The 25,614-nt window shown below is 44.1% G+C and overlaps 1 protein-coding gene across 1 annotated transcript in view; it reads right to left on the bottom strand.

Annotated features, from left to right (window-relative positions):
• The window catches only part of LOC103281944 (uncharacterized), a 58,609-nt gene that overhangs the window by 21,382 nt on the left and 11,613 nt on the right, over nucleotides 1-25,614 (bottom strand). The window contains exons 12-22 of the mRNA XM_062957021.1: nucleotides 22,270-22,449; nucleotides 19,965-20,051; nucleotides 17,794-17,948; nucleotides 16,507-16,631; nucleotides 15,251-15,380; nucleotides 14,333-14,481; nucleotides 14,056-14,234; nucleotides 9,701-9,811; nucleotides 9,493-9,594; nucleotides 7,371-7,446; nucleotides 5,591-6,114 (exon numbers count right to left, since the gene is read on the bottom strand). Coding sequence (XP_062813091.1) covers nucleotides 5,591-6,114; nucleotides 7,371-7,446; nucleotides 9,493-9,594; nucleotides 9,701-9,811; nucleotides 14,056-14,234; nucleotides 14,333-14,481; nucleotides 15,251-15,380; nucleotides 16,507-16,631; nucleotides 17,794-17,948; nucleotides 19,965-20,051; nucleotides 22,270-22,449 — 1,818 coding nt within the window. The remainder of the gene's footprint in view (nucleotides 1-5,590; nucleotides 6,115-7,370; nucleotides 7,447-9,492; nucleotides 9,595-9,700; nucleotides 9,812-14,055; nucleotides 14,235-14,332; nucleotides 14,482-15,250; nucleotides 15,381-16,506; nucleotides 16,632-17,793; nucleotides 17,949-19,964; nucleotides 20,052-22,269; nucleotides 22,450-25,614) is intronic.

Below are 25,614 nucleotides of genomic sequence, written 5' to 3'. Positions count from 1 at the left end.
AGGGGCCACTTAAACTAAAGTGCAATAATACAGTTCTAAAGTGCTTTGGGGCCAAAGGACAAAGTGTAAATGTTTCTAGACCGAAGGGGTGGGAGACAGCCGGCCAATTTGTTATGAGAAGAGGGACCTGTGCGAAAGAAGGTGTATTAAGACCCTTAATGTGACTTTTGGTCATGGGGACTCAGTTATTCAAATGCGCATCGAAAAAGCCAAGTTTTTAGCTGCTTTTTAAAAGAAGCAAGGGGGGGGGCTGCCTGATCTCCCCCGGGGGGGGTCCAGATCCGCGGGGGGGGGGGGGGGCTGCTGCGAAGGCCCGTTCCCTCGTCCCCACCAACCGAGCCAGCGATGGAGGCGGGAGCGAGAGAAGGGCCTCTCCGGATGAACGAAGAGATCGTGCAGGTTCATAGGGGGAGACACGGCCAGGAGTAAGTAGGACTTCCAGGTGAAAGCGAGTCAGGGCGGAGGCATGCAAGAAATAGGTTGCAGCTGGGTTGTACTGGACGTAAGGAGCTAGCCTTACCCTTTTACTCTTTGGGTAAAAAGTAGGTATGTCCGATCAATGAAAAAAATGCTTCAATTCTCGTTTCTAAAGTAGGGGGCGCTGGCGCTTCGATATAGAAAGTATTTCCGATTTTTTTCACCCAAAAATTTCGGATATTTCCGAAAATTCGTAAGGATTCTAAATGTTTCTAAAATGGCGGACGCGCATGGGCAATCGCAAAAAAAAAAGGAACCCAAGGGGGGGGGGGAGACTTTTACAGGGCTCTCCCACCCTCATTTCTTGAGCTATCCTCATCAAATTTGCAATGCCCTTGCAAGTTGTGCAAAGATATTTTGAAAACTAGAAATTCCCTTTCTATATTTGTAAGCAAGAAGGACACTGAAAATCAGTGTTGTCTCTGGCTATGTAATCCCACAAGCCTCAACCCAATGCCTTCAATTAGAAATGGACCAGTGACCACCACGCCAAGCAATGCCCTGGCAAGGAGTGCAAAGATACTTTGAAAACTAGAAATTCCCTTGCTAAGAGAAAGAACCATGTTAAGCTCCCATTCAAGGTAGGTTGCAGAAACAAAAATTTTAAAAAATATATTTTTAAAAATATGTAAAAAAAATTGGGGGGGGGGGGGGAATAACGAAACGTTAAGAGACCATTAGAGAATGGGCCAACAATGGTTCGAATTACATTGCTTTTTACGCTGTGAGACAATGTCTCGGAATGCGTATCAAAAAGCAAGAACAATCCGAAATAATTCCGATATACGATTCAAAACGATTTTTTGGACATGTCTAGTAAAAAGAATTTGTCCTACTTTGGCTGTGGATGCTGCTTGTTTCACCCCAGGTTTTTGGATTTTCGGTATCCTGACCTGTCTCCTGAAGTTTTGGAAACCTGGAACCTGGAACCTGGATCCTCGATCCTCCGGGCTGGCCATGGACTACGGTATAGACTCTTGATCCTTGGACTTTACTCATTGAACTCTCAGTGTTTGACTATTGGACTGGACCTTTTTTGACTACGGTGTCTTCTCATGCCTGCATCGGTGCTTGCTATCAGTTTTGCTTGGATTCTGTGGCCGAGTGCTATCTTTATGTTTTACATCGGGACTATGAAAACAGCCAGACAGTAAGTGCTGCTTTAATTAAACATTTTGACAGAAGCTGGGTGTTTGTTTTGGGTCACGTCTGCTGCCTGCGTACTGGCAGAGCCCTGGCATCGTGACAACATGTTGAGCGGGTCAAGGGTTATCTCTGCGAAGTAGAAATGACTACGCCTGTAACTTTGCCTGCTTGTAACAGAGAAATGTATAAGAAGAAGAGAATTTCCTTTGTTTAGGGTTCTCTGCTTTTTGGAACCGATTTCCAGCAGACAGGTGCCAGTTGGTAAATAAAGAGTGTTTTTTCAAGCCTGAAGAAAGGTCTCGTTGGCATCTCTCATCGTCCACTTCAGGTTTTGGGTGGTTTTGGTTATCTTGTTCTTTGTCCAGCACATTACCACATTGAATGTTTGCCGATACCTATTGTAAATCACCTTATTTATTTATTTATTTATTTACAGTGTTTATATTCTGCCCTTCTCACCCCGAAGGGGACTCAGGGCGGATCACATTATACACACACAGGGCAAACATTCAATGCCCATAAACACATCAAACAGAGACCGAGACAGACAGACGCAGTGGCAATTTAACTTCTCCTGAGGGGATGTTCGATTCTGGCCACAGGCGGGAGCAGCTGCTTCATCATCCACTCTGACGGCACTTCCTCATTCCAGGTCGTAAATTAGTTAAACTTGCCTCCCCACTTTTATAAGTGGTACCTTATTTCCTACTTGATAGAAGCAACTATCTTTCGGGTTGCTAGGTCAGCAATGAGCAGGGGCTATTTTTTTTATTTTTAACTGACGGGTGCTCACCCCGCCACAGGCTGGCCTCGAACTCATGACCTCATGGTCAGAGTGATTTATTGCAGCTGCTCAACAGCCTGCGCCACAGCCCGGCCGCTTAAGGGGAAATAGGGCAGGATATAAATAAAGTTTTTATTATTAGTAGTAGTGAGGTCGAAACCAAGAACTCCCTGCATCTCTCCTGATCTGACCTGCAGCAGGGAGTTCCACAGATCCAGAAAAACTCCTGTTGAGTCAGCCAACTATGAACTGTGTGTCCCAGCTGCAGCTTTCAACATGTCTGGATCTTTTCTTCTGCTACCCTAACATTGTAACTAATCCCTAATAAAAGTATCATTGCATTCTATCCTTTCCCTCTCATAGTGGTTATCATGTATCTCTCCATTGATACTTGCATGAGAACCCTTTCCTTTCCACTAGAAACTAGTCTTCAGGAGTGAACTCTCTTCCTTCCCAGGTTTCTGGCCAGTGCGGGCAACCGGCTTAAAGGGCATTCCTTTTAACCACGGTTACGGAGGGTCCCAGAATCTCGGTAACCGCGGGTCAATGGATCGCCACCATTTTCACACCACATCTTCCTGAACTAATTTTAAGCCTAACTGCTATCACACTTTCTATACTTTGGACCCCTACGCTCTGGGAGCAACTTTTTATTCCTATAAGATCAAATTTAAAAGGATGAACAGCTGATTGTCAACTGAGCCTCTTTGCTGCTGCCTTGCTGCCGTTTCCGCGGCTCCTGGAGTTTGGACTGCATGATGGACTCGGGGGGGGGGGGGGGGTCATCCGAGGGTCTCTTCATGCCTCAGGCAGTGATCACCGCCACCATCGACCCCCTACAAGTGGACTTTGGCCGGCTTGGCCATTCCTCGTGGACACTTACTGGAGCCTTTCCTTGTTCCTTGGATTTCATGCCTTTCTATATGGCTTATGAGATTATGCTGGACTCCTTGGGGGTGGGGGTGGGTGAATATGATTTCTGATTCTATGAATGTACCCCTATATGTTTCCCTTCCCTTTGCCCCATATATGAAATATGAAGAACCACCTCTGGGTGACCCGGCTGCAGGGATTCCCCTCATTTCCAAGGGGGGAATTATCCCTTCACAAAAGGACTTAATCAAATACTTTTGCATGAACGATAACAATGGATGTTTCCTCCTGGGTCTCGGAGCAGGACCGCGCTGGGGGGGAGGGGACACACACCCAACTGGTATTTTTGTCATATTCCAATCTGGGACAACATGCCTCCGGAAAGCCGAGGTTGTCTCTACTGCCTTTCCTTTGTCTTCACACCTAGCCAGAATGACTGACAGGATCTCACTTATCTGCTTACATATCCAGTCTTTAGAAAAACTGGAATCTGATGGCTACGTCAGACCCAATATGTATATTTTAATTCCAGGAAATAATCCTTGGCTGCCTTGAGGACCCTTGAGGTAATCGGCACCCATCAGGACACATTAGTCACATTAGTCACATTGATTCATTCATAAATCCACTCATCAGTCCTTTCTTTGAGGCTCAGACCACCCCCTCGCTCCTGATTGGTCAGGAAACCGAAGCGGGGCTGGTTCTCTGATCGGGCAAAGCGTTCGTGCCTCTCCTCCAGATGATGAAGAAGACCAATCAGCAAGAAGCCGGCCACCCCATTTCTTTGCTATAAAGTGTACTGTAAACTATTGTATAGCATTTCTTTTTGATGAATGATTGCGATTGACATCCTTTCCAGCTGGATTGCATTAAACATCTCGGTGGTTCTTTCTTCAGTCTATGGTGAGTGTTAGATCCCAGCCAGCTAGGGCACCAACGCCTGCAGTGTTTCAGGACCTGCACTTTGACACAGATAATGATGAGGAATTTACTGACATTACACCCTCCACGGAGGGGCCTTTACAGCTGCAGGTGCCTGAAGATGTTGACGCTGGAGACTTGTTAATTGGAGAAGATTCTTTTAGTCCTCCTTCGCAGATAGAGCCAGATGTGGAAGAAACGCCTGGGAAAGGGGTTTTTAATTGTAGAGATTTTGTGACTAGAGAAAGAAGTGCAAAACAGGAAATCCGCCAGAGTCAAAGACTGACAAATAGATGGGATAATGGGTAGCATTGGGAAAGTTTTGGGAGTTTGTATTCTCCAAATTCTGAACAGCCCAGAATCTTCTAAAAGTGTTTTGTTCGGTAGATTTCTTTGCGATGTCAACGTTGCTTCTTGGAGAGAGGTTTCTTCATTTCTAGCTCCGGTTTCCAAGTCAAGTTTTTCCAGTTCCAGTCGGGTTGTGCTGTGCCGCGACTCTCAAGTAGACCTTGACTTTACTTCAGTTGTTATTTCTTGTTCCTGTTTCAAATTTGCCTCAGCTTCAACAACTTTGCTGCCTTGTTTGCTATGAAGAATTTCCAGTGGATAGAACTCTGTTTCCTGCCAGCCTTGTTTCCCTGTTTAACTTCATGGACTTTGAATTCTTGGAAGAGCTATCGAGTTCTCATTGCGGATTATAATATTGGACCCTTTCCTTCACCCAACTGAAACCGTCATCGACTTCCTGAAAAGAACTGTTCCTTACTCAGTTCCTTACCCAATTTCCTTTGGATTTATAATTGTTTTAATAAAGAGATAGTGTGTTATATTGGCTCTTGTCTGGTTTTCGAGTGCTCACACTGCCTTGGGGTGCAACAGTGAGATTTATTTGGGAACTGGGAAATTCTGATTCCAGCGGCTCTCTTTCTCACCAAGGTAGCGAACCCATTTGGGGTCTCAGGTCTCTCTCTTACCAAAGGGAGACCTCCAAATTCTAGCTTGATTTCAGTAGTAGTAGTATCATGGATCGTTTAATGAAGTTGTTTTCAGTACTTAGTTATCATTGTTTCAACTGTAGCTGAAGATTGTTTAGCTCTACATTTGTTTATTTGTTTATGGTTTGTTTTTCCAGTTTGCAAATGTGTAGCCATGCAATTGTTGTAAACATTGGAGAAAGTGTTGGTAAACAAATATATTTTTATGTGTGTGTGTGCATTTATATACACACCAACACATATATTAAATGGGAATTTGGATGGCCATCTGTCGGGAGGGATTCAATTGTGTCTTCCATCCAAATATATATATATCATCCAATGATTATATCCACACAGAATTGTTCACAATTTGTTTATTGACTCATTTGTTTATTGACAAATCTGGAAATCACATATGCAGAAAACAATTCAGAAGTTCTCGTAGGGGGACGGATCTTTCCGGAAGCCCTTCTGGAAGACGGCGGCCATCTTGTTTCTCGGCCTCAGCTTCGCCTTGAACTCTGCGTCGATTTCTGCCAAGGACTTCCCCTTGGTTTCCGGGAGGAAGAGGAAGAAGAACGTCGCAGAGGCTGCCATGGCGATGGCGAAGACGAGGAAGACGAAGGGCCCCAAGGCACCCTGGGAAGGAAGGAAGGAAGGAAGGAAGGAAGGAAGGAAGGAAGGAAGGAAGGGAGGAAGGAAGGAAGGGAGGAAGGAAGGGAGGAAGGGAGGAAGGGAGGAGTGGCTGGACTGGCTCAGAGCAGGCCGGGATTTGCATATCTGGCCCGAGGGAATGACAGGCACTCACCACAGCGAATGGGAAGGTGATTCCAATGAGGAAGAGCCCCGCCCAGTTGAGGCAGCCACCAATCACAAAGGCCGAGGGGCGGGACGAGTGGGGGAAGATCTCCATCATGACTGACATGGCGGCCCCATCTGCAGAGAGGAAGTAAGGAAGGAAGGAAGGAAGGGAAAAAGGAAATGAGAGAAAGGAAAGAAGAGATGAATGAAAAAAGGAAGAGAGAGAAAGGAAGAAGGGAATATTTGGAAAAGGAAGGAAGGAAGGGAAGGAAGGAAGGGAAGGAAGAGATGAGAAAGAAAGGAAGAGAGGGAAGATGGGGAAAGAAAAGAAAAGGAAGGAAGGAAAAGATAGACAAGTAGCAAGAAGAAATGAATGAAAAGAGAAGGAATAGATTGACAGAGGAAGATGGAAATGTATGGAAGAAGAGAAGGAAGGGAGAGAAGATAGGAGGAAAGAAAGGGGAGATGGGAAAAGGAAGGAAGAAGGAAGGGAGAGGAATGAAGGAAGGAAAAAGGAAACAAGGGAAGGAAGAAAATGGAAATTGGAGAAAGGAAGGAAGAGAGGGATAAAAAGGAATGAATAGGGAGAAAGGAAGAAGGAAGGAAAAGGGGAGATGGGGAAGGAAAGGCAATGGAAAAAGGAAGAAGGGAGGAACAAAGGACGTGAAGATGAAAAGAAGAAAAAGGAAATGAGAACAAGGAAGAGAGAGAGAAAGGAAGAAGGACATATTTGAAAGAACAGCAGGAAGGAAGAAGGGAGGGGAACGAAGATGAAGGAAGAGCAAGGAAGGAAGAGGTGGATAAAAAAGGAAGTAAAAGAGTAAGGAAGAAGGAAATATTTGGAAGAAGAGAACAAAGGAAGAGAGAGATGAAAGATGGGAGGGAGGAAAGGAGAGGTGGGAAAAGGAAGGAAGGAAAAGAAAGAAGAGAAGAAAGGGAACGAAAAATAAAATGGAGAAAGGAAAGAACGGTGGGAGAGAAGGGCAAAGAATAAAGGGACAAAAGGAGAGAGAGAGAAGGAAGAAGGAAAGAAAATAGAAAAGAAGGAAGAGATGAATGAGATAAAAAAGGAAGCAAAAGAGAAAGAAAGGAAGAAGGAAGGACGAGAGGGAAGATATGGGAAAGAAAAGAGGTGGGAAAAGGAAGGAAGGAAGGAAGAGAAAGGAAGGAAGAAAACGAAAAATAAAATGGAGAAAGGAAAGAAGGGAGGGAGGAAGAAAGAAGAGGGGGAGAAGGAGAAAGAGGGAAGGAAGGAAGGAAGGAAGGAAGGGAGGGAGGGAGGGAGGGAGGGAGGGAGGGAGAAGCGCGGAAGCGCCACAGCGCCTTCCCCGGTTCTTCCCAGGGGCCGTGAGTGGCCCGAGCGCGTGCCGGGTGTCCCAATGGCTACTCACTGGGCCCCAGTCCGAAGGCGGCGACGAAGAGGAAGACGAGGGCGGCGCTGGCGCAGGAGGCCCAGGGGAGCCGGTCCTAAGAGGAAGAAGGGAGGAAGGGATGCCGTAAAAGACGCGTGGTCCGAGTGACACGGAATGAAATTGTATGGAAGGTATACGGTTGGGGCCTGTATCGACTAGGGAGGCCACCCCAAGTGAAGAATTCATGAACTGGGATAAAAGGTTGCCGAAGAGAACAGCTGCTGCCATGGATGACCGGAGACGAATGATGAACTCTTGGTGGAAAACAACATGTTTCCATTTCCAGAGACAATGGCTCTTTTAAAAGGCCTTTGATACCTAATTTGATGTTGGACTGATCCATCTGCCCATTTTATAATAGCCCCCATTTCAAGATGTTGCCAATGCTATTTTGCACTTTATTGTCCATTTCTACCGGCACACTCTGTTCTGGATTTTATGAATTAGTCTCCTGTTTTAATATTGTATGATTTTCGTATGCTTCTTGCCGATTTTAACGATTGTTTTATTGCTATTGATGTTTTACTGGTATAATTATTTTATAGTCGTGTTACTGATATTGATTGTTTTATCGGGCTAGGCCCCATGTAAGCCGCCCCGAATCCCTTCGGGGAGATGGGGCGGGGTATAAAAATAAAGTTATTATTATTATATTATTATTTAAGTGAAGGAAGTCAAGGAATGGTTCCTTACGTTAAGAAGGAAAACCAATTGTCAGTTAAGGAAGAAAAGCTAACATCTGTCCGGGAACCGATGGAGTCAGCGTGTTTTAGCTAGAATACCACTTGTTAGTCATCAAACAACATCAACAAGAAATATGTTACATAATAATAATAATAATAATAATAATAATAATAATAATAAGTTTATTTATATCCCGCCTCCATCTCCCCCGAAAGGGGACTCGGGGCGGCTTACAGGAAAATCAAAATACAAGCGATGATAAAATATGAAACATCAAAGGACAACAACAGAAATCAATAATAAAATATACACAATAGGCGAAAAGAGACCTTTTTACTACCCAAAAGTATGGCAGGCTGCAGGGGAATGCAGAGCACCTAATGCGGTTCTATAGAGTCTGTGTGTGTCTACTTTCTTTCTCTGGATTGCTCTGCGATACACTCTGTCTCACTGAGAATAGAACGAAAAAACCTTTTTAATGCTTAAAGAAAGAGTATTCATGACAGGAAGGAAGGAGGGAGGCCTTGAACTTTGGGAGTTATAGTTCACCCCCATTCAAAGAGCGCTGTGAACCCAACTGACAACGAATCCCGAACAACACTGCCACGGACGTCCAACACTGCCAACTTTTAATACTAGCAGGGAGTTGATCTTGAGTGCTGGGAGTTATAGTTCACCTACAATCCAAGAGAGCTCTGAACCCCATCAACGATGGATGTGGACCACATTTGGCACATACATCCAACATGGCCAACCCTGAGTACTGGTGGGGTTTGGAGGGAACTGACCTTAGATGCTGGGATTTATAGTTCATCTACAATCAAAGATCACTCTCAACCCTACCAATAATGAATATGGATCACATTTGGCGCACACATCCAACATGGCCAAGTTTGCATACGGTGGGGTTTGGAGGGAATGGACCTTGGATGCTGGGGATTATAGTTCACCCACAAATTTAGAACACTCTGAATCCAACTGACGATGGATCTTCATCAAACTAAACACACAATAACCCTGAACTGACAGGGTTCAGGGGGGAACTGACCCATGATATTAAGTGTTGTCCTTCACTCGCACTCAGAGAGCATTGCAACTCCCACCAACGATGGGTGAAGAGGGGAGGGAGGGAGGGAGGGAGGGAGGAGCAATCCCTAATTTTATTTATGTTATCATTTATATTGTTATCTATTCTGTTTTCTTTTCTTTATTATTCATGCTAATATCTATTTTATTTTATTATTCATGTTATTGTCTATTTTATTTATCTCGTTATTCATTTTATGATTTATTTATTAATTTTATTCATTATTTTATATATTTTATTATTCATGCTGTAATCTATTCTATTATTTATTATTTATGTGATTTCCTATGTTATTTCGCCTCCTTCCTCCACCCGCGTCCGTCCACTGACCTGGAGGCCGAGGGCGAGGGTCAGCAGCCCCAGGGTGGTGGCCATGGCCCCGCAGCCGCCCCACAGGAGGGCCCGGCGGCCGAAGTGGTCAATGGTCAGCGCCTGAAGGAAGAGGAATAAGGAGGAGGAAGACCACCGGAGGGCATTGCAATTAGAGCCGGGGAAGGGAGAAAGGGGGAAGTGGCCATGAGCGAAGGGCTCTTCTTACGCAAAGGACGGCCGAAGCCAGTTCGCAGAACCCGACTCCAAGGGAAACGTAAGGGATCAGGTCCTCCTTGAACCCCAAAGTGCGGAAGACGTCGGAAGTGTAGAAATAGACCTGAGAGCAATAAGAAGAGATAGATAATATTTATTTATTCATTTATTTACAGCATTTATATTCCGCCCTTCTTTCTCACCCCGAAGGGGACTCGGGGCCGATCGCATTACACATATAGGCAAACATTCAATGCCTTTTAACATAGAACAAAGACAAGACAAACATAGGCTCCGAGCGGGCCTCGAACTCATGACCTCCTGGTCAGAGTGATTCATTGCAGCTGGTTGCAGCTGGCTTGCTCTCCCGCCTGCGCCACAGCCACAGATAAAATAACATACATAAATAATAAAAGAAATAAAATGGAATAGATGTAACAACACAAATAAAAATAAATGAAACAACAAAGATAATAGCATGAATAATAAAATAAATTAAAAAGAATAGGTCAAGGTAAAGGTTTTCCCCTGTCATTAAATCCAGTCATGACCGACTCTGGGGGTTGGTGCTCATCTCCATTTCTAAGCCGAAGAGCCGGCGTTGTCCGTAGACACCTCCAAGGTCATGTGGACGCTGGCATGACTGCATGGAGCGCCGTTACCTTCCCACCGGAGCGGTACCTATTGATCTACTCACATTGGCATGTTTTCGAACTGCTAGGTTGGCAGAAGCTGGGGCTAACAGCGGGAGCTCATTCTGCTCCTGGGATTTGAACCTGAGACCTTTCGGTCTGCAAGTTCAGCAGCTCAGCGCTTTAACACACTGTGCCACCACTAGGGGAATAGATAACAGGAATAATAAAATTAACAAAACAACAAACTATATAATAAATGAAATAGATAACACACTTAGATCTATCTATATATATAAAATGATAAAGTCGTTTGCGCAGTGACTATAACAACAAAACTAAACATCCCAGAAATACGAAATTTGGCAACACAATGCAAAAGGCTTGCCTCCAGGTTACAACAACACAACCACACCACAAAACCACAATCCGGACCCACAAAACTCACAACAACGCATCATGCGATAACAACACAACTAAACACCCCAGAAATACAAAACTTGCCAACACAATGCAAAAGCCTTGCCTCCCAGTTGTAACAACACAACCACACCACAAAACCACACAGGACCCACAAAACTCACAACAACGCATCGTGACTATAACAACACAACTAAACGCCCCAGAAATATGAAACTTGGCAACACAACGCAAAAGCTTTCCCTCCAGGTTGTAACAACACAACCACACCACAAAACCACAATCCGGACCCATAAAAGTTACAACAACGCATCGTGACTATAACAACACAACTAAACGTCCCAGAAATACGAAACTTGGCACACAACTAAACGCCCCAGAAATATAAAACTTGACAACACAACGCAAAAACCTTGCCTCCCGGTTGTAACAACACAACCACACCACAAAACCACAATCCGGACCCACAAAACTCACAACAACGCATAGTGACTATAACACAACTAAACGCCCCAGAAATACAAAATTTGACAACACAATGCAAAAGCCTTGCCTCCCAGTTGTAAGAACACAACCACAACACAAAACCACAATCCGGACCCACAAAACTCACAACAACGCATTGTGACTATAACAAATACAAAATTTGACAACACAACTCATCCACCTCCCCAATCCCTACATTCACACTTGGCCTCCAAAAAAACCAATTACAATAATAACAATGACAACAACAACAACAACAAGAATCAACACCATCACAGGCAAGAAACAGCCAGGCACTGAGGCTGAGAGGCCAGTCAGTGCTACACTGGGCCTCCAAAAAACAATACAGTAGCATCTAACTTATCCAACCTTCATGACCACTACAACAACAACAATAATAAACAGCTACACAGGCAAAACAAAAAAAAGACTATTGTACCACAATGAAAATATAAACCGCACTCAGCAGAATCAGACGTCACGATTAACAACAAACCAAAGACAACAGGGATCTCAAGCAATTATCAATCAACACAAAAATTGAAGAAGGTAACAGACTTCAAATACTACTACTAATGTGAGTATAAAGAAGGTGGAGGTCACAGCATAAATACAACCTAATGTAGACTGACCAACACCACCAGACTCAGCCACAGCAACGCATGGCCGGGCACAGCTAGTAATAATATAAATGAAATTAAAGATAATAACATAAATAATGAAATAAATAAGTTTAGATAATAATAGATAATAACTAGCTTTGCCCGGCCACGCGTTGCTGTGGCTTATGGGAATCCTTTGTTGGCCAGGTGGAATAGCAGTGAATCACCTTGCAGTCTCAAAGCCTGGCTGTTTTCCGGAATATCTGGAACTTTTTGTTGTATGAACGTAGAGGCATGGATGAGGGGTTGTGCTGCCAAGTTTAGCGTTTCTGGGATGTGTGGTTTTGTTGTTTTGTCCTAGGCTGAAATTTCATTACCCTTTTATATATATAGATAACATACATAAATAATAAAAAATAGAATAGATATAATAACACAAATAAAATAAATGAAATTACAAAGATAATAACATGAAAAATAAAATAAAATAGATAGCATGAATAATAAAATTAATAAAATAACAGATAATATAAATAATAAAAGGAACAAAACAACAAACCATAAAATAAATGAAATTGCAAAGATTATAACATAAATAATAAAATGAATAAAACAAAACAGATAACAAATAATAAAATAAAGAAAACAGAATAGATAAAACACATAGATAATAAAAGTTAACAACATAAATAATGAAAAAAATAAAATAGTTTAGATAATAACATGCATAATAAAATAAATAAAATAACATAAAAATAAAAAATAAGTAAAATAAATAATAAAATATAAGAAATAAAAGAAATAAATAAACCCGAACTATATTAGAAAGGTTCCTGTTTATTATTTTCCTTTATTTCTTTTTTTATTTATATTATTATCAATTTTGTTATCCATTTTATTTTTATTTTATTATTTATGTTATTTTCTTTTTAAGTGAATTTCTATTATTTTTATTTGCTTACTTGCTTTATTATATTATATATATAATATATAATATTTATAATATATATCATATCGATATATCTACTGTGTTTCCCCAAAAATAAGACACTGTCTTATATTTATTTTTCCTCAAGAAGACCCACTATAGCTTATTTTCAGGGGATGTCTTACTTGTTATGACGTATGGTGCAGCGGGAGCTGAGCAGGTTAACCCGCTGAGCTGCTGAACTTCCTGACTGAAAGGTTGGCAGTTCGAATCTGGGGAGCAGGGTGGTCACCTGTTGTTAGCCCCAGCTTCTGCCAACCTAGCAGTTCGAAAACATGCAAATGAGAGTAGATCAATAGGTCCTGCTTTGGCGGGAAGGTAACATTCGCGCTCCTTGCAGTCATGCCAGCGGCCACATGACCTTGGAGGTGTCTACGGACAACGCCGGCTCTTTGGCTTAGAAATGAAGATGAGCCCCAGCCCTCAGAGTCAGACATGACTGGAGTTAACGTAACCTTTACCTTTACTGGGGTGCAGCAATCTACATGTATTCAAATATAGTTAAGTTGTTTTCTTCTGGAGTATTGTCATAACTCTCCTAACCTGGAATTCCATCCTGAATTTCTTGCAAGTCTCTATCTTTTAGAACCATTAACCAGGGCCGTAGCCAGAAAAAAATTTCGGGAGGGGTTTTGAAAATTTGGGGGGGGGGGGTTAACCCCTAGCACACACCCCTCCCCGCTACAAACCTGTCAATATCTGCTTGAGATAGTGCCTGGAGGGACTCTTAATGTTTTCCGTCTCATAGACTTAGCATGGGGATTTGGTTAACCAGTTAAAATTCATGAGTAAACCAGATTTTTTTTATAACCTGAAAAATTTTGGGGGGGGGGTTGAACCCCTAAAACCACGCCCTCGCTACAGGCCTGCCATTGACCCCGATCTTTCAGGTCAAGCAACAGAATTGAATGAGTGGCTCTGATCCACGTCACCTGCCCGAAGTGCATTGGCAACAACACTCAGCCCTTGTTCTCGGGGCCGCCCACGCCCCTCCGTCCACCTCCGAGATGGCGGCTGTCACGATGGGGCAGGTGAGAAGGGCTGCCCGCCTTTTTCACCACTCTGTGCCGGTATGCTGCACAGCCATGCCTATCACTATTTTCGGGGTATGGCTTATATTGCGCAAATGCTTAGAAATCCATCTAGTGCTTATTTCATGGGTATGCCTTATTTTTGGGGAAACAGGGTATATATCCCCTCCCCCTCCCCCCGCCCCTCAAGGAAAGCCCCCGAACCGCACCGCATTGATGCCGCAGAGCTGCAAGGTGAGGACGGAGGCGGCCAGGATCCGCATCTGGGGCCGGAGGGAGGGGTCTCTCAGCAGCGCCAAGGGGCTCAAGGGCGGGTCTGGTGCCGCTTCCGCCTTGAGCTCGGCCAGGCCTTCTTCGTGGGCCCCGGGGCCCCACAGTCTCTGCAAGGCTTTGGGGGAAAGCGGGTTGGTGACCTTCATGGCCTTCCACAGATGGCCAAGGCCAGACTAGATGACCGCTGGTTGCCCCCTCCCAGCCATTCCTTACCTTTCCGGCACCCCGCTTCGTCCTTCTCTCGGATCAAGAGGAATGAAGGCGACTCTGGGAAGAAGGGCAAGGTCAGCAGCTGGGCCAAGGCCGCGACCCCGGCAAAGGACAGCAGGCAAGGCCACGACCCCTGCGTCCCCAGCAGCTCCCTAAGAGACGGGACAGAGGTTGGCGAGGGGCCGAAAGGACACCCATGGACTCGCACCTGGCGGCTGCACTTGGGCCCTGGAGCCTCTTCTCACCACAAACCACACACTGCCCAGGAAATGTCAGAGGTTATTAAAAGCAGAAAATAATAAAAGCTGGATATATGAAAAACAAGCAAATATAGAAAAGGGATCAAAGCCAAAAGTCCCTTTAGAGAAAGTTCTAAAATAACCCTAGAGCAATATGCAAAGGCAAGGGACATAAATCCAAGGCAGGCAAAACGATGCCCCACAAGGCCAGAACGTAGGAACCGCTTGACTCTTGGTTTCATGAATGTCGTGGCCCACGACACCGAGAGCCCTGTGCCTGAAGGCAGCGCTGCCCTCACAACGATGGTATCAACATGAACCACTTTTTAAAAGCCAAAATCCTCCCATGAGATCGTGGCCTTTGCACCTGCTTTCCTGGGCCTTATCCTTAAGCCCTTGGAGAAGCGAGTCCTCGATTGCAGGCCCTCTTCTCTCAACTCAATCGCTCTGACCCTCGTGTCCCCCATTTCCTCCAGTCTCTACTTCACCGTTCTCCTGGGATCTGCCAGGAGATTGCAAAACATTTCTCTCTGGATCTCTCCCAGCATCCCCTGCCTCCTCTTCTGAACACTCAGAATCTGACCAGGCTACAGCACTGGTTGTTGTTGTTGTTGTTGTTGTTGTTGTTGTTGTTGTTGTTATTATTATTATTATTATTATTATTATTATTATTATTATTCACCTGAGTCCTAATATTTGCCCCAAGGATTTCCCAAAGGACCAGAAGAAGCCGGACGTTGCGTTGGCGAAACCCCGAAGCCCCTTTGGGGAGACCTCTCCGGCGTATTGCGGGTGGATGGCCATCGAGATGCCTAGGAAGGAAGGAAGGGAGGAAAGAAAGAAGGAAAGAAAGAAGGAAAGAAGGAAGGAAGGAAGGAAGGAAGGAAGGAAGGAAGGAAGGAAGGAAGGAAGGGAAGAAGGGAAGGTCAAGGAGACAGGGCATGGCGGCAAAACACTATGGAATTGCATTGGCCCAGAATCATAAGTAACCTGCCCCTAGAAAACTACACCTCCCAAAGACAGTAAGCAAAGTACGAACCCCAGAAATCTGCAAATCCCACTGGGGTGAAGTGGGGAATAACAGCCTGCCAAGAAATGTCTTCCTCATATCAAGAGATTTGTTTTGAAGTGGTTCACTAAGACGCTCAAGCAAACTCTAAATCCAAGTGAACTACAAATCCCACTGGGGTGAAATGGGGGATAAAGTTTCACCAACTGTTAAGAGATATCATCCTGCACTGCTTAAGTCTCTATCGTTAGATAGCAAACCTAGAACAGAGTTAATGACACCTTCCCATTATCCCATGCATGCTTGATAGGCTTTACTGTTATTTCCTTCTTCCTGTCTTGTTTAGGTCCACCCCATCCTTTTGTTGATTTAGAAATGTGATATCTCCTAGGGCTTGATGTAACTTCCTCAATTTAGTTTGGAATTTTTATGGCCCTAGAGAAGAAAGGGACTGCCCATGCGGTGGTCGCCATGCTTTTCCTGCTTTTGTTTCACTGAGAGGAAGCATTTTGTCTCCTCTCGTGGCCAAAATGTAGCTATCTAGATTTCTTTATTATTTTCATCCGCCTACCTGTCTTAGACCAGCATAGATAAGCTAGTTAGCTCCAAACTTTTCTATCCATCAATAGATTTTTCAACCTCAATAAATGCTTTTAAACTTTTAAGCTGACTTTGCAATCCTTTGCCATCCAGAAGACAAAGGCTTTCCTGAACTCGCTCCGCATAAGTTTCCTGCTGTTTTTGGAAGAGATACTTCCACTCATTCTGCTGATTTTCCTGGGAGTTTGAGTTAAACAGCTCGTAGATTCCCAACACCAACACCCTCTTCTCTCACCCCAGCAGAGAGTTCTCTCTAAGAAACTCCTCCCCAGAGAAGTGTCCTGAGGCAAACTACAGATCCCATCTCTGAACTACAGATCCCGCATTACCGGCACTGACTCCGAACAAGAAGCGTCCGAGGAGGAGCATCGAGAGGGAAACGGCCCTTTGGCTGAAGGCGAGGAGGACGGAGGCCAGAAGGACCAGGAGGTCGTTGCCCAGGAGGGTCCGCTTCCTGCAAGGGAGGGGGGGCCGTTAGTGGGGAGCGACAGATTAATGAACTACCTGGCTGATTAGGGACCAATTAATGGACTGACCGATTGAGGGCGGTCTGGTTAACTAACTGACTAATTAGGAAACTAAGTCATTGAATAATTATGGAATAATGAATTGACTAATGAGGGACCAATTAATCCACTGGCTAAATAGGAATCAAATTAATTATTGAATAATTAATCAACTAATTAGGGACCACTTAACTAACTGGCAAAAATAGGAATTAAATGATTGACTAATTAGTGACTAATTAACTAATCAGTGACTATCTGGCTAATTAGGGCCTGATTAATTAAACGACCAGTTAGAGAACTATTAACTTGCTAATTAGGGACTGAATTAACTGACTAATTAGGGACTGAATCAATTGACTAAGGATTAATTATTTAATTGACTGACTAATTCAAGGCTGACTGAATTGCTGAAGAAGTGCAGAGTTTAAAAAAGGAGAGTCAGTCTGTGCTCTGATGAGGCACAGGGAAGATTGATCCTGGTTGAGAGGATCAAGGGAGACTCAAATGGTTATTTTGAGTCAGTTTAAAATAAGTTTGGTGACTTATTTGACATAATCTGTGTCCTGGTAGGAAACAGAGAGTCTGTGATAGCTTATCACAGGGGTGACTGTGGTATAAAAGTGGAAGAGGAATAAGGTTTAACCACCTTAAGTAAAAGAAGTAATATTTTAGAGAGTTGATTAATCTTATCCTGAAATTGTAATTGTTAATAATAAGAAAACCTCTTCGTGAGAAACAATACTGTAACCACTAAGCTCTGTGCCTGAATACACTTGTTCTTGTTTTTCCAACATCGAAGCCTCTGTCATATATATTCTGTACCAAGTACGCTACCATCTAGAGTTAGTAAAAAGAAGGAAAAAGTAAAAGTAAAAGGTCTCCTCCCTGAGGCGTTTGGTGGTTGCATCTTCCCAAATTGGTGGCAGTCATAATAATTAATCCTTTACAAATTGGTGGCAAACGTTATTAAGCTCCTTCACATTTGGTAACAGTAATAATTAGATTCCCCCTTGCCCGAAGGAGCCTCACTCATTAATTAAAACAATCTTGACACCGATTAATTTAATTCGTTAATTAGGGCTCAATGGGGCTACTTCTCGCACTCACTTGCCAAACCGCAGGGCCAGGCACCCGCTCACGAGGGACCCGAGGAGGCCCCCGATGCCGAAGATGGAGACCACCAAGGACCAGAGGAAGAGCAGGGTCTGCTCTCGGGGGGCAGCGGCCGGTCCCATGGTCTCGTTGATGAAGGCCTTGATGTACTAAGGAAGGAGGAGAGAGACAGAGTCCTTTCAGGCGGGAATCCCTTCCCACGCTTCGACTCATGCCATGCATTGTTAATGAATATCTAGAAAGGGAGACAGAGCAAGGGCAGTCTTAGAAGGACAAGTGAAACCACTTTCCTTCTCGACCTCCTAGTTTTCTGTGTACGTGGATGTTTTCAAATGAGCCTTTTATGATATATATCACGATCAGGACTTCACAAACCACACTCTGTCCAGATAATCCAGTGTAAGTGGCCACGTGACCTTGGAGGTGTCTACGGACAACGCTGGCTCTTTGGCTTAGAAATGGAGATGAGCACCAACCCCCAAAGTCAGACACAACTGGACTTAACATCAGGGAAATGCTTTACCTTACTAACTTTATTAAAAGCAGAGTATAGCAAAGCAAGCAAATATAAAAAAGGAATCAAAGTTTAAAATGTTATTTCAATAAAAGCCAAAAGTCCAAAAATCCCCTCAGAGAAAGTCTCTAACATAATTCCACTGAAATATCCAAAAACAAGGTACATAGATCCAAGGCAGGCAAAACGATGCCTTATGAGAGATGTTTAAATGTAATTGAGTCATGTGTGCAATGTGTACTGGAGATTGCATCATACACTGTGATTGCATCATATACTGCTTACTATACCAGTGTGTAAAGGGTTAAGCTTGTATTGCATCAGACATCAGAGGATGAGATAAATAGCCTCTACTTCCTATCTCTGTCCCTTCCCGTGTGTGCCTGCGTGAGAGCTGTGTATTGTCTTGTGGAATTCCGTTCGTAAGTAAATTTTTGATAGATAACCGAAGGCTGCAGCGTCATCATTTATCCAGAGCTTCTTCGTCAGCGACTTCTGCTGCGTGTGTCTAGGAAGCCGCTCTGATATTGGGTTATGGGCCCAGATGCCCAGGATTCTACCCAGATAGTAGCCCAGGATTCCCAGGTTCCTGCCCAGATTCTTGCCTAGGTTCCAGACCAGATTTCCCAGTCTGACCAGTCTGCCTAGAGTGAACAGGATCTTCAGGTGGAGCCAGAGGTCCGGGAGCTGAGAGGAGAGTCGGAGCTGTGTGCTGCGAGAAGCCGTGTTTAGACTGCTGAGGGGGAAAGTTTGTCTTCGGAGGAAGCAAACTTTTCCTGAAGCAGAGATAAGCAGCTGGACGCTCTGATAACAACTTGGAAGACTTGGTTACATGAATTGCAAGGCCCATGACACCGAGAGTTCTTGACCTGATTGCAGCTTTGCTCTCACAACACGAACCAGTTTTAAAACTCAAAAAATCCCACTCGTGAGATCATTCCTTTTGCGCCTGCTCTCCTTCTCCCTGAGCCTCTTGGAGGAGGGAGCCCTTAATTTCCCTGTGAAGTCCCTGTGGTCTTAACTCGAATCCCCCCGACCTCGACAGACACACATCTCCCCCAGTTCCCTCGGTCTGCACTTCTGGCAGGTTCCCATGGGAATGGCCACAACCTAGTTTGTGGCAGCCACAAAAACAAAGTTTCTGGAGTAGAACTTTCAAAGTAAGGACCGTATAATTAAACAGGAACAGAATGTTTTTTCAAACTTTGTTACATAGTGTTGTTGGCCATAACGCCTGGGGAACTGAAGTCCAAAGCATCTGGTCAATAATTTGGTAACTACTCTCTTGGAGGCAGGCTTATCATTATACCGAAAAGGGTATCACCCGCAAACCCAATCAACCATTGGGCCACACGGATAGATATCTACATAAAAACTCCAACTATCACCCAAGTCAAATAAAAAGCACACTTAAAGCCCTGGCCCTGAGGATGCCTGCCATAGATGCAGGTGAAAGGTCAGGAGAGAATGCTTCTGGGACAAGGCCAGGCAGCCCAGAAAACTCACAGCAAAGCTTTCCAATGCACGCACCCAAGCTTACAAGAACACACAACCAGGCATATGTAGTCCTCTAATTGGCCTCCCTCCCGCCCTCCCTCCGCGCAAGCAAGGCCTTGGGATCTGTAGTTGGGGAAGGGTCCGGGGCACTCACCGCCGACGGGAAGCCGATGACCGCAATCTGGAATCCCACCAGGAGGTTCCCCCCGACCCCCAGCACCAGCAGCATCTGGAAGAGGCCCTGTGGGCAGCGGGGGAATTAATTAGCACAATTAATTAGCGTTGAGACATGACCATAAAACCCCTCTCTTGCGGGCATGGCCCAACTGGCTTTGCAGTTCCCATCCATCCAATTAATTAATCCACCCATAGCTTTACCTACACTTTGAGATCGTTAGGAAGGATTGAAAGTCAGGAAAAAAAGGTTGGCATGAAGCCGCACCTAGCCAAAACATACAAATTAAAATAGCTTATTGACTGGTTGGTTGGTTTTGTGGGCCTGTAATCAATAAATGAATGGTTTCAATCACATAGATGTTTTAAATTTTATAATGTGTTTTAATAGTGTTTTATTAATTGATTTGTATGTATTGTTTTGCTTTTAATGACTGTATTTTGGGTATTGAATTTTGCCAATCTTTGTAAGCCGCCCTGAGTCCCTTCGGGTGAGAAGGGTGGGATAAAATTGCTGTAAATAAATAAATAACTTTATTGACACCTTGAGGTTCTTAGGATGGCTTTCAAGATAAGAGAGAAAAGATGGCATAGAAACATATAGAGCTAAATACATATAAATCAGAACGACTGTTTCATTGATTGATTGGTTTTTTGACCTCTAATCATTTGGTCCAATTAATCAATCAACCACTTTAGTAACATCTAGAGATTCCATGAGAGAAAGTACAGAATGACATTAGATGCAGTTATAAACACATATTTTTAAAGGTGATGGATGGATGGGTTGGTTTTGTCGCCCCTAATCAATCAATCAATCAATCAATCAATCAATCCAACCAATCAATCAATAATGTTATTGACATCTTGAGATTTCAAGATAGAAAGAAAGGATGGAATGAAAACATACACAGTTAGAAACATATACATTGCAATATCTTATTGACTGATTAATTGGCTTTGTGGCGCCCAATCGATTGATTGATCGATCAATCCCAGACTCACCGTAAACGAGCGCAGACCCTCCATCTTCTGCCGACCGAGTCAAAAACACCTTGTTTTTCCTATTGGTTTCAGTGTCTCTTTCCCCGCTTTTCGTGGAGGAAACCATGACACCCAGGTTAGCAATTAACTAACGAGGCCTCATAATTATTTATCTGGGAGAATAAATCGCTCGTTAACGTGATTGCCTCGCAATGCCTTTGACGAAGGGAAAGGTGAAAGACCCGCCAAGCGTTAAATCTCTTTGCTTCCTCGTTGCTTTTAAAGCAAATCCCGCAAAAGCTTTAAAACATACATCGCATTTCACATTGCATTTCACTCCTTCTTTACAATTATTTATTATTATTAAAAGAATACTTAACCGTTTGCAGCACATTATATTACATTTTTTACATTGAATTATATGAACTTTCATTATTTGAAATTTAAATAACTGTGGTATTTTATATTACATTTTATATTACATTTTAGACTGAAGAAAAAATTTAAAAATATATTAGTTTTTTTTGCCCCTGTCATAATTGTTGTTCTTATAATATTGATTGATAACCTGCTCTTATCTCTTGATTGAGACCCAAAGTTAAACCCTTTTGCAATATAATTCTATTTATTACAATATGTTTATATATACAGTAGAGTCTCATCCAACATAAACAGGCCGGCAGAACATTGGATAAGCGAATATGTTGGATAATAAGGAGAGATTAAGGAGAAGCCTATTAAACATCAAATTAGGTTATGATTTTACAAATTAAGCACTAAAACATCATGTTATACAAAAAATTTGACAGAAAAAGTAGTTCAATACGCAGTAATGCTATGTAGTAATCACTGTATTTACGAATTTAGCACCAAAATATCACGATGTATTGAAAACATAGACTACAAAAATGCGTTGGATAATCCAGAACGTTGGATAAGCAAATGTTGGATAAGTGAGACTCTACTGTGTGTATATATATGTATATATATATATATATATGTAATATTAATATATACACATTCATAATTATATATAATATATTTATAATATATAATATATAAATTATACATAAAATTATATATAATTATACATAAAGTATATACTATTTCAAATAAAATATTACATATAATTTTATATATAAAATAATCCAGCTCCCTAATGGATACCATTTGCCTTGTAAACAAAACAATAACAACAACAACAACAACAACAACAGCACCATTTTAGGATTTCATGATTCATTTCCAGGGGTCAGGCTGGATGACCTTCTGGGATCCCTTTCATCCCTTTCATTCTCTCATAACTTAGTGCAGAGGCTGCCCCCCGGGGCTCGTTTGCCCCCCAAATTAATCCCCCGAAGTTCGTTGGTAATTTCCGTAACGGACCTCCCTTTGGTTTCTGGGAGGAAGAAGTAGACGAAGGCGGCGATCCCAGCATCCACGGCCAAGAAGATCAGGAAGCAGAAGTATCCCATTGACTCCTGAAGAGAGAGAGAGAGAGAGAGAGAGAGAGAGAGAGAGAGAGAGAGAGAGAGTTGCACTGAGAACACACCTTTCCGCCCAGCCCCGCACCAGGGCCCAGCCGCTCTTTCCAAAAACGCCTATTGAAGAAAGCAGGGGAAAAGGGGGAAAGGGCGTTTCCAAAATGGACCCGCAAAATAGGGAATACAAAATAGCAGTCATCCAAAAATGCCAAAGTACAGTGTTCCCTCACTTATTGCTGGGGTTAGGTTCCAGGACCACCCGCAATAAGTGAAAATCCACAAAGTAAGGACACTACATTTATTTTAATACTTATACATTATTTCAGTAGTTATACACTATTTTAATTCTTTATCAACCAATCGTGTGTTGATAAATCACCTCCTTCTTTCTCCTCCCGTTGCCGCTTGGGCTCCTTTTCTCTCCCTTTGGCTTCACCTTCCTTCCTTCCTTAGGCTGTAAATTGTAACTTTTTATCTATATATGTAAAAGGGTAATGAAATTTCGGCCGAGGACAAAACAACAAAACGACACATCCCAGAAACACTAAACTTGGCAGCACAACCCCTCATCCAGGCCTCTACGTTCATACAACAAAAAGAAAAGAAAAATAAAGTCCTAATTAGAGGGAGGGGAATAATTGGTTATCCAATTGCTGCCAGTTAGAAGGCTAAGCTCCGTCAGGGGAAAACCTTTACCCTTGACCTTAACTACCACCAATTCCTCAATACTTTATTTCCCAGACCACCAGACTTCGCCACAGCAACGCGTGGCCGGGCACAGCTAGTGATTTATAATAGTCTTTTAGAGTTTATTGAAAAACCGCAAAACAGCGAATCCGTGACAAGTGGAGCACGAAGTAGTGAGGGAACACTGTACATAAAATGAAGAGAACCAAAATCCACAGCAGTGCTTCAAACACAGATCCATGAACAAGAAAGAAAGAACCTTTCCCAGGTAGACCCTTCCAGGAAACAAAGGCAGGAACCAGGACGGGAAACTCGAGGATTCTCCTGAACCGCTGCCTGGATGAGGGCAAACACATTGAAGTTGAATCCAGGCAAGACAGAGGTCCTCCTGGCCAGTCATGAGGCCGAAGAGGGCATAGGGTTGCCGCCTGTGCTGGACAGGTCACCCTCCCCCTGAAGACACGGGGTCGCAGCTTGGGGTCCTCCTGGACTCAGCACTGAGCCTGGACCCCCAGGTTGTGCCAGTGGCCGGGGGGCTTTCACACAACTAAAACTTGCACACCTGTTGCGCCCATACCTTGGGAAGTCAGACTTGGCCACAGTGGCCCACGCTCTCCTTACATCTAGGATAGACTACTGCAATACGTTCTATGTGGGGTTGCCTTTGAAGACTGTTCAAGAGGCAGCCAAGTTAATAACTGGGGTGGTATTAATTGTTTGTAATGGATTTTATATACTGTTATGATTTTAATTATATGTCGGCATCAAATTGTTGCCAATTGTGTACGTCGCCCTGAGTCCCTTCGGGTGAGAAGGGCGGGATAGAAATGTTGGAAATAAATGTTGGAAATAAACTCCCATGTTCCGCCAGCTCCACTGGCTGCCTGTTTGCATTGCTACCAAGCACAATTCCAAGTGCTGGCTTTGGCCAATAAAGCCCTAATCATCCCCAACTGTAAGGCTTCTCAGCTCCAGCTGTGTTGCTGTGGGTCAGTCTTCTTCGGAAGAATACACCAAGACACACAATGAGTGAAGATACCTTACAATTTGTCCGGAATCTTTTGGTTTCCTCTTTCACCATCTCTCCCTGGCCAGCTGCGTCCACCCATCTCTGCCCCTGGCCAGCGCCCATTCCAACAGGTCTGACCTCAAGCCTTCCTTGAACATTTGGATCCTGAAGGCTTCATTCCAGTCAGGGAGCCGTGAGGCCAGTCTTCTGAATTCCAGGCAAAGTCCTGAACGGAACGGGAGCCTTGTTTCGGGCTCATCCGTTTCGCCCTGGCTCTGTCCTCGCGCAGTGGGGCCTCAAAGCGGGATCTCAGTGCCCCCGTGAAGGCATCCAAGCTGTTGAGCTCTGGGGCACATATGCCATACAGAGCCAGGAGCCATTCAGAGGCTGCTCCTTCAAGGTGGTCAGCCACATGTTGGACCTTGTCCATTTCGTCTGAGAAAGCCTTCCTTCCCACTTGCTCATGAAGGCAGCCACTCTCGTCAAAAAGAACGGCAGTTTCTCTGGGTCCCCATCAAAGGTGGCCCCCCTCTTCCTTGCTCCTTTGTCTTTGGGGGAAGGGGCTGCCGCAGAGGGGCCGGGGGAGATGACCTGAGGAGAAGAAGATCGGCCCTGGCGTCCTGCCCCCCGGGGCTGCCCTGTGGTGCCAGGATCAGGGAATGGGGCATCTCCCCCACTTGTGCCAATTCTTGCCTCATCTCCTGCATTCCTTGGCTGCACGTCCAGTGGGGAGGACCATACGCCCAGCCTCTTGCCGGCACGGCTCTGTGCGGCACCTCTGGCCAAGCTGGTGGGACCCTGGTTGGGGGGGTGGGGGTGGCTGCATTCAAGGGAGTGTGAGATTCTGCCATCTCTCCTCCTTCTGAGCTTATTTATTTATTTATTTATTTGCAGTATTTATATTCCGCCCTTCTTTCTCACCCCGAAGGGGACTCAGGGCGGATCACATTATACACACATAGGGCAAACATTCAATGCCCATAAACACATCAAACAGAGACAGACAGACGCAGAGGCAATTTAACCTTCTCCTGAGGGATGTTCGATTCTGGCCACAGGGGGGAGCAGCTGCTTCATCATCCACTCTGACCTCACTTCCTCATTCCAATGTCGTAAATTAGTTAAACTTGCCTCCCCACTTTTATAAGTGGTACCTTATTGCCTACTTGATAGATGCAGCTATCTTTAGGGTTGCTAGGTCAGCAACGAGCAGGGGCTATTTTTTATTTTTAATTGACTGGTGCTCACCCCGCCACGGGCTGGCCTCGAACTCATGACCTCATGGACAGAGTGCATGCTGCTCAACAGTCTGTGCCACAGCCCAGCACACCTTGCTTCTTCCCCCGAAATATCTTCAAGTTGGTTCTCTCTCTCTCCTCCCTCCATGTTGGTGTAGGCAGAAGCTAGAGGGAGTAAAGTGATTCCGAACAAATTGCAAGGTATCTTCACTCATTGTGTGTCTTGGT

This window comes from Anolis carolinensis, chromosome 6 (genome assembly GCF_035594765.1).
Source record: "Anolis carolinensis isolate JA03-04 chromosome 6, rAnoCar3.1.pri, whole genome shotgun sequence".
NCBI classification, from domain to species: domain Eukaryota; kingdom Metazoa; phylum Chordata; class Lepidosauria; order Squamata; family Dactyloidae; genus Anolis; species Anolis carolinensis.
Note: the sequence above shows the minus strand (reverse complement) of the source record. Positions and strands in the feature narration are given on the sequence as shown.